Source organism: Sinocyclocheilus grahami, unplaced genomic scaffold, assembly GCF_001515645.1.
Source record: "Sinocyclocheilus grahami isolate Dianchi unplaced genomic scaffold, SAMN03320097.WGS_v1.1 scaffold1151.1, whole genome shotgun sequence".
Taxonomy (NCBI): domain Eukaryota; kingdom Metazoa; phylum Chordata; class Actinopteri; order Cypriniformes; family Cyprinidae; genus Sinocyclocheilus; species Sinocyclocheilus grahami.
The window spans coordinates 2,634-15,266 of record NW_015506330.1 but is presented as its reverse complement, the minus strand read 5'-3'; the positions used below and the strand labels follow the sequence as shown (position 1 = coordinate 15,266).

At 42.7% G+C, this 12,633-nt stretch overlaps 1 protein-coding gene across 1 annotated transcript; it reads left to right on the top strand.

Annotated features, from left to right (window-relative positions):
* The first annotated feature begins 1,073 nt into the window (after nucleotides 1–1,073).
* On the top strand, nucleotides 1,074–11,756 carry tyrp1a (tyrosinase-related protein 1a). The gene is made up of 7 exons (XM_016253062.1): nucleotides 1,074–1,631; nucleotides 2,388–2,710; nucleotides 3,717–3,921; nucleotides 5,670–5,837; nucleotides 10,314–10,493; nucleotides 10,577–10,723; nucleotides 11,503–11,756. The coding sequence occupies exons 1-7, from the start codon at nucleotides 1,265–1,267 to the stop codon at nucleotides 11,691–11,693; spliced, it is 1,581 nt and encodes a 526-aa protein (XP_016108548.1). The 5' UTR covers nucleotides 1,074–1,264; the 3' UTR covers nucleotides 11,694–11,756.
* Nucleotides 11,757–12,633: the final 877 nt, after the last annotated feature.

Here is a 12,633-nt window from a genome sequence, read left to right as displayed (position 1 = left end):
GCCGTCTAAACGTCCCAGGGGCAACTCCCATAGCAATATGGTAGAGTTGGTTCTTAGTGCTCGCCATGGTTCTGGCTTGCACTCCCCTCAGCATGGTGGCGTGGGTATACCGTTCCCCATAGCGACCCCTAGAGGATGCAGTTCGAAGTTCCCATGAAAGGAAACGTCTCGGGTTACTTATGTAACCATGGTTCCCTGAGTAGGGAACGAGACACTGCGTCCTCTAGGTTTCTTGCCATGCTGCGGACGCAAGCTTCAGACGAAGAAGTGAATGATGTGTAGCTCCCGGCGCCTGTTTATACTCTAGTCGCACCGGTAGTGATATCATGGCTGTCGCCGGCCAACGAGTTGGTGTTTTTTCAATGTATGCTTCAGACACGACGAGGCGTTCCCCATAGCGACCCCTAGAGGACGCAGTTTGAAGTTCCCTACTCAGGGAACCATGGTTACATAAGTACATAAGTAACCTGAGACGTTTTTATTTATATTTATTGGCTTTTTATATGAGATAAACTAGCCCAAATTCTCATGATTCTGACAGAAAATAAACAGAACCTATTCTACCACAATAACATCATAAGCTATAATCATTAGAAAATATGGCTTGATGGTGTCCGCGTCTGTTTGACTTCATGTCATTAAATAACGGGATGGTTTTTAGGCTAATGCACATTTTTTTCTGACATATGGATATTACCTTGACAGTCACCACTGATAAGCTACTAAATATAATGTATAAACTGTAATACATTTTCTGTAAAGCTGCTTTGCAACGATTTGTATAGTGAATAGCGTTATACAAATAAACTTGAATTGAATTGACTTGAATTGACAGTCAGGGTGAAGACTGGATGTTAAATATCTGACTGTGTTGATGAAGCAGCCTTTTGTTCTTTAATGCATCTGATTTTTTGAGTTGTGCTCTGAAGACAAGTCTTGATAAACTAGAGCACATCGGATCACGTGATTCAGATCTCAGGCGCGTGGGTGTGACGCGGTCACGCGGGGATCAGAGCTGCGGCCACGCGCTCCGCCGCTATTTAAACTCCTCCTCCGAGAACAGATTCATCAAACATAACCTGACTAATCACAGATCTCACCGACTGCTGGTGTGTGGAGACATGCGGGAACTTTTGCTGTAGTTTTTGGAGACCACGCAGAACGCTGTTGATTAAGTTTGATTTATGAAAACTGTTTTCTGGAGATTTCTTGGAGACTATTTGGATATTATTGATTGCTTTGAGATTTCCCGCAGGTTTTGGTCATGATGCGGGGATCATGTGGAGGAATGCTGCTGCTCGTGCACGCGCTGGGGCTCGTTCATGCACAGTTCCCGCGCGCGTGCGTGACGCCGGAGGGCCTCGGGAGCGCGCAGTGCTGCCCGTCCCCATCCGCTCTGGAGAGTGACCCGTGCGGCGCGCGCTCCGGGCGCGGGCGGTGCGTGGACGTGCGCGCGGATGCGCGTGCACACGGCCCGCAGTACCCGTATGATGGGCGCGACGATCGCGAGCGCTGGCCGCGGCGCTTCTTCACGCGCACGTGCCGCTGCAGCGGGAACTTCGGCGGCTTCGACTGCGGCGGCTGCGCGCACGGATTCACCGGAGACGCGTGCGAGCGGCGCGTGCCCGTGGGTCAGAACTCTCTCTCTCATAGTGTCTTCACCAGAAACCCTAACCAGACTAACCAGATTAACCAGATTAACCAGACTAACCAGACTAACCAAACTAACCAGATTAACCAGATTAACCAAACTAACCAGACTAACCAAACTAACCAGATTAACCAAACTAACCAGCAAGTTAAGCATCTCTAGTGACTAGACCAGTATTAACCAGCATGGGTCATGCTGGGTTTAGTTTGATGGAGAATAAATTTAGTCTATTTAGAGAATAAATTCATTTAGTTACTTCTAACATTTAACTAAAACTTCTATTTATTGTAACTTACATTTTATTTCGTATTTATACAGTTTATTTTTTATATCTCGATTCTTTCTCAGTCAAGAATGTCTCTTAAAATGTTTAATTAATTAATCTATCAATATTTTATTAATATAATCAATATTATGAATTAATCAATGATATAGTTTATTTCCCCCGCCAGAATTAAAAACAACATATTTATATACTGTATTTCTTATATCTCTAAAACATGAGTTTTTTCTCCCCGGTCTGGAATGTGGCTTAAACGGTTTAATTATGCAGAAATGAGTGCATAAACAAATAGCCGGATTGCTCCAGCTGTGTGTGTGTCTGAAGCAGATGTGTGTGTGTCTGAAGCAGCTGTGTGTGTGTCTGAAGCAGCTGTGTGTGTGTCTGAAGCAGCTGTGTGTGTGTCTGAAGCAGATGTGTGTGTGTCTGAAGCAGCTGTGTGTGTGTCGTCATCAGTGAGGAGGAATGTGATGCAGCTGCGCGCGGAGGAGAAGCGCGCCTTCGTGAACGCGCTCGATCAGGCCAAGCGCGTGCCGCACCCGCACATCGTGATCGCGCCCCGCCGGTACTCCGAGATGCTGGCGCCGGACAACAGCACCACGCACTTCCAGAACATCAGCATCTATAACCTGTTCGTGTGGACACATTATTACTCGGTCAGCAAGACGTTCCTCGGGGCCGGGCAGGACAGCTTCGGCGGAGTGGACTTCAGTCACGAGGGGCCCGGGTTCCTCACCTGGCACCGGTACCATCTACTGCAGCTGGAGCGAGACATGCAGGTGCCCTGCTCCTTCAACGTGTCTCTCAACTGTTCGTGCTGACATTTCCCTTTGTGTGATTAAACAACTCCAATCTCCTAATGCTTTCAGTCTAGATGGTTTGACAAAGAGTGCCATCGATCCTGGAGATCAATACAGTCCTTGCTCACACTTTATGACCATTATATGTGATCATAATCAGAGTAATGGAAAGGAAGACACAGATTCCACCCTTTTTATGCAGAACATGTTATTGAGTGTGTAACGAGCCTTGCTTAACATCTCACACAAAGACTCGTCTGTCTCCAGAGCTAAAGCGTGCACAGTGTGTCTGAGTGTCTCACCACAGTCCAGTGTGTTTCCAAAGAAATAGTTCATCAAAAATGAAATGTAGCACTGCATCAGTGTCTCAGCAATGGATGCTCTGCAGTGAATGGGTGCCGTCAGAATGAGAGCTGATAAAAACATCACAATAATCCACAGCACTCCAGTCCATCAGTTAACATCTGGAGAAGACAAAAGCTGAAACACATCCAGCATTAAGCATATTAATCCATAATAACTCTTCCTCCAGTGAGTCAGTGTTCTGGTGTGAATCAGGAGAGAAATCTGCACAGATCAAGCAGCATTTAAACAGCTCTAAACACATATGTGGCAGGATTTTGATCTGAGAGACAACAGCAGATGCACTTTTGTTACTAGACGAAGCGTGAAATTGTAACAGTCTTTATCAGCTGTTTGGACTCTCGTTCTGACGGCACCCATTCACTGCAGAGCATCCATTGCTGAGACACTGATGCAGTGCTACATTTCTACAAATCCACATTTTGGAAATACCTAGCCAGCATATTCTGGATTCTTCAACAGGGTGGCCAGTAGGTTTTGCACATTTTTTTAAATTATCTTTGATTGCCTTCATTATCAAAGATACAGATGTAGTTTCTCAGGCTGAGTGAGATGGCGTGATGTTTCTGCATCAGGATTTCTCAGCTGTAAACCTCTAGTTGCTGTGACGTGTCTCTCTCAGGACATGTTAGGAGATCCGAGCTTCGCTCTGCCGTACTGGAACTTCGCCATCGGTGGCAGCGAGTGCGACATCTGCACAGACGATCTGATGGGCGCCCGCAGCTCCTTCGACAGCAGCTCCATCAGCTCCAACTCCGTCTTCTCACGCTGGAGGGTCATCTGTGAGAGCGTGGAGGAGTACGACACGCTGGGGACCATCTGCAACAGTAATACAGCCGCCTTACATTACAGCTGCTACTGTAGGATCCTTGTTTTCCAGTAAAAACATCTAAACAATTTACAGGCTAGATGAGGCAAAACCAGTGTGTTAGAATCCATCAAAGAGCAGAAAAATCTAAAATTTGTTTGCTATGTATCCAAATACAAGGATTACATGCCGAGATACTATAGCAGTCTTCTTTTATTCTTATAAAGTGCTTAGTGCATGTTAATATTTAATATGCACTGAGCACTTTTTTGCATGCAATCCTTGTATTTGGATACATAGCAAACAAATGTCACGAATTGAGATTTTTTTGCTCTTTGCTGAATTCTATTATTGACTTGAAATCATGTTACATGTGAATGGAACCAAGCGCAAGATCCTCCTTTTTTTCATTTTTAAACCAGTGTGTTTCCATGCAGTGCGACTCTTTTGCTTCCATAACATGTCTTTTTTCAGACTAGTGTAAATAAAACACAAATAAGTGTTTGTTTAATTGCACTTTATCTTTTTTGCATCTGCAGATTTTAATATTTAAAGAGTTTTTTCTCTTACAAACAGTTTTATTCCTCTCGCTATGTTCTGAAGGTTTGCTCATATTTCACTCACACTGATTTATACAACATTTCACTCCTAAAAACATGGTGAAAATGTGTTTGCTTTCTGTCTGTTGACAGTATTTTCTGATTTACGGAGTGATACAAATAGAAATCCAGATTCCCCTCTAGAAAAACCTTTAACTCTAATTAAATTTAATCTGGCTTTATCCAGTTTATGTTCTGAACATGTACACAAATTAGTATATTTTAATTAGACAATGCCTCATTTAAACATACAATTTCGAAAATACAAAGCAATTGTCTTAATGTACTGTAGTTAATCAACTGGTAAAAGTATCTATTAGTTAAATTTGCACTGTATTCACCAGAAGTGTCTTGCCTTGAAAAGAAACATCAAATGCAAACAGTTTTTTGTCTTTACAATAACATGCACTGATGAACCTGCACAATAAGTCCAGGAACATACATTGGATTACATATATAACCTGTTGTAACCTCAGTATGTTTAGTGAATGTTGATGATAGATCAGTATGTGTCTGAATGTACAGTAAAGCTGCACGATTCAGGATAAATTGAGAATCAAATATATATTTTTTGTCTCAAATAGAGATCACAATTCTCCCACGATTCTGAACCAAACAAAACAATGTGTGACCAAATATTAATTGCTGCAGTCTATTTAAAAGAGTTTAATTAATCAGAATTAATTATTAAACATTTTAATATACAGTATGATATATGTATTTAAATTATAATATATTTAATACACCAATTTTCAGTATTAAAATTATGAAAAAGTGGTTTGAATGAATGATTCAATGACTCACTCATAAATACTTGTTTCATTACTGGATGAATCGGCATTTGTGAACAAATCTCTTGAATGAATGAATCAATGACAACTCATTTTTGAACAGTCACCTGTCGCCACCTAGTGGCAAAACAATGCAATCGACACGCACATTATTTGATGCGCCAGTTACTTTTTTTTTTTAATTGCTCTATTTTGATCGCTACCATAGACATCAATGTTTATATCCAAACCGAACTATATCCGATGATTTTTCAAATGTTTAATAGACATGGGCAAATCGTTGTCATTTAGAGATTGGTGTTTGAATCGATTAATGGTGCAGCTCTACTGTACGGTGATCAGTCAGTCTTGTAACGTGTGATCGGTGTGTTTGTGAGGTTCGGAGAGCAGTCCCATCCGCAGAAACCCCGCCGGTAACGTGGCCCGTCCCATGGTGCAGCGGCTGCCCGAGCCTCAGGACGTGGCGGCGTGTTTGGAGCTGACCGCCTTCGACTCTCCGCCCTTCTATTCCACCTCCTCCGACAGCTTCAGGAACTCCATCGAGGGTGAGGCACGCTTTCAGCTGCAGACGCGCTATGGAAGGCCAAATGGTTCAAAAACACGTGAATTTGAACATAACAACACGTATTTAACGCGTATTATACGTGCATTTCACGCGTTAAATATGTGTTGTTTATGCGTTAAAAATCAGTGCGTTAAATATTAAGGCTAGGAAAGTCAATGCATCGCGAATCGAGAAATGATTCAGCATCGATTCTGAGATTTTCCGAATGCCTCGCAATTCTTTCTCGAGAAATTATTCTTTCTCGATTCCGAGCTTAGTTTTGAACAGCAGATGGCGCTGCATGCTTTAGAAACAACAACAACAACAATAATAATAATAATAATAATACATTTTATTTATAATGCACTTTATATTCACTCAGAATCCCAAAGTACAAAATATTAAGAATCATTCAAAAGCTTTGCTAAAAGATTCAAAGGTTTTGAGGCCACGTTTAAAAGCATCGACAGTCTGTGGAGTCCGTAGATGGTCAGGAAGAGCATTCCACAAACCCGGAGCAGCGGAGCAGAAAGCCTGATCTCCCATAGTGTGAAGCTCAGTCCTGGGAGGGGTTTAGTAGACATGTTGATGCAGAACGGAGTGTACGTTTAGAAGTATGTGGAGTAAGGAGTTCCTTGAGATATGATGGGGCATCGCCATGGATGCACTGATGGGTAAGGAGGGAGACCTTATAAACAATCCTGAGTTTAGTTTAGGGAGCTGGTAAATGAGAAGTATTGTCATAGGGAAAGGAGGTTTACATTTAAATGCAAGACATTCAAACGAGGGCAGTGTTGGCAAAGGGAGGGGGCATAGCTCTGCTTGCTGTCGATATATTACAGCTAGGCCACCACCTCGACCAGTAGTGCGGGCTTTCTCCAGATAGCTGTAATCGGGGGGGCAGACTTCATTTAATGTTGAGTAGACCTCTGGCCGATGCCATGTTTCTGTTATGCTCATAAAGCCCAAACCCTTTTCCATGATGTGGTCTTGTATAAAAGATGACTTATTTGTGAGGGATTGTGCATTAAACTGTTCCATTTTGAGCATTGGTGAAGTAATGAATCTCTGCAGAGGCTGTAGTAAACCGAAATCCACTCCACGTTTTATGTCCTGCTCGGTGTAAAGCGATCACACGTTTTTTCCCATGCGGTCCAGCTTAGCATTGTGAAATCTCACGGTGATTGCCATCTTACTAACACCGAGACCGATGTTGCTCTGATATCGTGACAAACGTGTGACATCGGTCCAGATAGATGGGATCCCCGAGGAAGAGCAGCCAGGCTGATGGTAAACAAACTTTTGACGGGAACTTCGATGGATGTAAATCCTTTAATGGCTGCAATGCACGTTGGAGCCACGGTGTGGTTTTTAAGATTCAGCAGCTGCGGGATGGAATACTTAAGCCTCATGTCGCCAAATGAGTTTGGCTGGAGCTAGCCATTAGCTAAACAGAGACTGTCAAAACTGTCGAGCACAACGAAAAAAAATGTTTCATGACATGGCAATGAGATACAAGAGTCACCACACCGGGACGACTGAAAGGCTGCCCAGGGAGTAAACCTCGTAGAAGCAGCAGACGACAGAGAAATCCAGGTATTTACTCACTGACAAACTGCGAATGACGAACAATCAGCCGATGTTGAAGGGGGTAGCAGTAAATAGGTAGACAGCCTTCGATTTAGTAACAGTCTGTACAAAACAAAACTTAAGTAGATGACTTTCAGACGACTGTTCAGACAAAAAAAAAGAAGCGGTGGAGAAGCGGCGAACAGCAAAACACCAGCATCTTCTCCCGACTCAATACTCTTCGTGATTGTAGGAACAGCCGTACTCTGCTTGTTTCCAGATCCTTACACACACTTGAACCTAAAATAATCGTTCATAAAATTTGAAAAGGTTGAAGTGAATTACAAGAGTGTTCACAGTGGGCTGTTTACTTTAATCTTGCGTCATAAAAGCATTCTGAGCCGAGGTGAAATTACTCCGCCGAATGCACAAGCGCTCTTCACCGCTCCTCTTCATGAGCATTTGAGTGTGTGGATACAAACTAGAGTAGAGCGCCATCTGCTGTTGAAATCTAAGCTCAGAATCCATTCCAGAGAGAATCGTGATGCGTTCGGAAGATCTCAGAATCGATCCACGAATTCTGCGTCGATTTATCGTCGCAGCCCTATTGTGTTTAACGTGTGAAATACGCATATAATAGGCATTAAAGATGCACTAAGCAATAAAAAAAACACTTGCTGTTATTAAATGCAATGATTAAAAAAGTATTATTAAAGCAGTGGAGTGACTGAGTGTAGTGGTCTGTGGCATGCTTGCGTCCGTCTGCATGGCTCCGTGGCTCCGTGGCTCAGGTCTGTGAGTTCAGTCTGAGCATGTGCTAAAGTGCTGAGCATGCCGAACTAAAGGCATGAGCTGGAAGATCTGTCTCCTCAGTAAACACAGATGATATAGCATGCATGTAATCATTGGACAGCTCAGAGCAAGAGAAAGGACATTTCATTGTGAAGATACAGTAAATTAGCATATTTTAATTGTTTGGCATTCTCTGTTTATGGAGTTGAACAATATTAAGGCCATTGTACAATTGCAGAGGCATTTCTAGTTTTTCTTCAGTTATATTTTTCATTATATTTATATTTTTCTTTTTTTCCATTTTTGTAAGGTCAGATTAATTCATTTATTTTAGTTATATATAAAAAACTGCAAGCAAATTGCAAGCACTGTTTACACCTGATATTAATGGTTAGGTGACAATTGTCTATTAATATTTTATATTTTTTTATTATTATTATTATTATTATTATTATTTAGTTTATAATTTATTTCGTTAGGCTGACTGAGACTTGTCATAGCACTTGCATTTCATTGCTCTTTTGTTGATTTTGATTGCTTCCATTGTTCTCATTTGTAAGTCGCTTTGGATAAAAGTGTCTGCTAAACGACTAAATGTAAATATTAGCAGATCGACTATAGATAGAGAGAGATGCCAGATAAAATAAAAGGAAAATAACAGAGGAACAAAACATAAAAAATCAGGCATGAGGTAGGACCCATGTAAATATCGAAGCAATGTCATCCTCCACGTGAAATGGAGCTAAACTATTCTAGTGTTAAAACACACAGTACTACCAAACACATTAGACCTGAATTACCAAAGTAACACACATCGCTTTCACCTATTAAAGACTTCCGCCATCATCACTGCCGGGTGTTACAATGACTCCCAGACTTCTACCACTCCATCAAGGACTTCATTTCCCATAATCCTTTGCACTCATCAGCACTCATTGTCTGCACCTGTTTCTCATTTACCATGTCTGCTCACCCTATGAAAGTCTGGTTCAGTTTGTCATTCATTGTGAAGTCTTGTATGTGTTAGTGATGCAAAGTCCGATTCATTTCCGCGAACCGGTTCTTTTCGGACAGATCGGCTCATTGAACCGGTTCAAAAAGCCGATTCATCGGTTCCTGACGTCATCAAGAAATAACGTCTCTACGCATTTCTTTTCTAACAGCTCAGTGCCGTGCTGTATCAGTGAAAAATTCAAATAAGTCATTTGTGTCAACACATATTGAAACATTAAAAAATAAAGTTATTTGTGTGAAAGCGTATTGCTGATTATTGCCATATAATAATTCACTTAAGTTAATGGTGTCTGTGGTCACAGTTTCATTCACGGATCCTCAGATACGACTGACTGAGCAATATTGACTAGCCTACAACTCGGATAAGATTCCTAAAAGTTTCGCACCTGCAGCACACATTACAGACACTGATGCACAAACGTGGATATGTTCTACATGTCTACAGTATAAAGAATGAATAAACCAGTCTTATAAACTTCTTGATTTTGCTTAAGGAACTTTAAATATAATATGCATGCACAATAAACTCTAGTAAAATGTATTTACATCACTCGACAGAAAGATTTTTGCAGGTTTTAATAAAATGTAAATTAATAACAGTCATAATAAGCATATTTCCAGGACACGCCTCAGGCTTGCACAGTATCGTCAACTCGCTCATCAGAATCTTCGGGAATCCTCGGCAAACTTCGCCACGGCTCGTTCGGGTCTTGTTGAGTCGGACGTGCTACTTCGGCTGTGCGTCCTGCGTCATCAACCCGGAACTACAGTTCGATTTGTGAACCGGCTCAAAAGAACGATTCGTTCAAGAACCGAACATCACTAGTATGTGTCATTACTGCAGTTCTAGCCTTGTGTCCTGATGCCTTCCGTGTCTTGGTTCCTGGTCTTGTTACGCTGCTCGTTTCTGGTCGGGGTATGGGCGTGTTTGTTTGGTGCTTTCAAATATCAACATCGTTTGGCAACATTCGCTTAGTGCACCTTTAAATACATGCGTTTTACATGTTGTGGACGTGTTACAATTCACGTGTTTTTGAACCATTTGGCCTTCCGTACGCGCCGGATTTCTGTGGTCTGATCGCGTGTGCTGTTGTCTTGTCAGGTTACAGCGCTCCTCAGGGGAACTACGACCCCGCGGTCCGCAGCCTGCACAACCTGGCGCACCTGTTCCTGAATGGGACGGGCGGACAGACGCACCTGTCACCCAACGACCCCATATTCGTGCTGCTGCACACCTTCACCGACGCTGTGTTCGACGAGTGGCTGCGCAGACACTCTCCTGGTAAACCCGCCTCCCTCCGCTCAGTGTGTTTAATGTGTTGGTACATAAAGTATATTCTATTCTATTCTATTGTGTCTCTCCAGATGCTTCCATCTACCCGCTGGAAAACACGCCCATCGGACACAACCGAGAGTTCAACATGGTGCCCTTCTGGCCACCGGTGACCAACGCAGAGATGTTCGTGACGGCGGCCGAAAACCTGGGATACTCCTATGAGGCCGAGTGGCCCGGTCGGTGGCATTCTTCTTCTGCTTATTATATATATATATATATATAATATCATTATATATTATACAATATTACTTAAAGGGGTCAGCGGATGCCCATTTTCCACAAGTTGATATGATTCTTTAAGGTCTTAATGAAAAGTCTGTAACATACTTTGGTTAAAATTTCTCAATGGTAGTGTAAAACAGCACCTTCTTTACCCTGTCAAAAACAGCTCTGTTCACAGCGAGCCTTTTCGGTGCATGTCCCTTTAAATGCTAATGAGCTCTGCTCACCCCGCCCCTCTCTTTCTGGGGAAATGATTTAACCAGATTTTTAAAAAAAACACTGAGACTGCTAAATGAGGACTGCTATGTGCATTATTACATCCAACAACAAAACACCTCAGTCGCTTAGGAGTCATTCTTGTCTGCTTCTGCTCCGGCGGTGAAACACTGGCGGACTGATGACAGTCACTCAGGGCGGAGCTAAGGTAAAACGCTAGTGTCAATCAACAATCGTGGGAGGGGCCTGGGTCTGAGTGACGTCACACAGACAAGAAGCTGAGATCGGCTTGATCTGAGAAAGGGGATATTATGTATAGGGATTAAAAAAAACACTGGGTGGATTTTTATCATTTCAGGGTGGATGTGTACAAACACTGCCAAAACACATTTATTCAAACAACATGTACAAGTGCATTTTGCATCCGATGACCCCTTTAAAATAATAATGTGACCAGTTAACACTGGCTGTGTTGTGTAGTTGTACAGCTGCTGATGTGACTCCCTCTCTCTCGCAGCTCGTCCACTCACACCGACGCAGATCGTCACCGTTGCCGTGGTTACTGCACTCATCGTCGTGGCCATTATCTTCGCCGCCAGCACGTGTGCGGTTCGTTCGCGCGCGTACAGGACTGAGGGCCGGCAGCCGTTGCTAGGAGACCAGCATCAGCGCTATGACGACCAGGACAGAACACAGTCTGTCGTATAAACACTTATACAGCATATAAACCTGTAATATTATCATAAACACTTATACAGCATATAAACCTGTAATATTATCATAAACACTTATACAGCATATTAACCTGTAATATTATCATGCACCTTTCTGAGTGACGGGTACAAACAGGTGCTTTTCTGACGATCACATAGAGTAGTATATTGTCCCCTAATAACACTGAAATAGAAATAGAGTTTGGCCATCAGTATCTCATTACAGCTGTTTAAAAAGATATATCTTTGGACTTTATTTAAAAGTTTAATTATGAATAATATAAAGTCTAATGGTGAAAATATTGAAATAAACCAACAAACAGTTTCCCATGTCGTTCCTCTTTCACCGCTAGATGGCGCTGCTGTCCACACTTGAATGAATGAATGAATGAATGACTGAAGCGTGTATATAGTGCTTTATTGAGTATTGTTGTTCACCCAAAGCGCTTTACAGTCATGTGGGGGTCTCTCCTCAGACAGCAGCACCTGTGTGCAGCATCCACCTCATAATGCTCACTTTAAATACTAGCTTTCTTTTTCACATTTAACAGAGCGACCTTTACAAAGCACGACTGGCCTGTATTTAAACGTGTTCTCTGAATATTTCTCCGACTGATGCTGATAATAAGACGATAATGAAGCAGTTTGAAGTGTGTGCTCGTCTGATGTTCCTCGGTTCCCCGCGAGATGGCGCAGGTGTTCACGCTCTTCTGTGCAAACACACTAGCCCGCAGAGCACAGAGAGCAGAGCACAGAGAGCAGAGCAGAGCAGAGCAGAGAGCAGAGCAGGACTGCAGCGTTCACAGCAGAGCACAGAGAGCAGAGCAGGACTGCAGCGTTCACAGCAGAGCACAGAGAGCAGAGCTGCAGCGTTTACAGCAGAGCACAGAGAGCAGAGCGGCAGCGTTCACAGCAGAGCACAGAGAGCAGAGCAG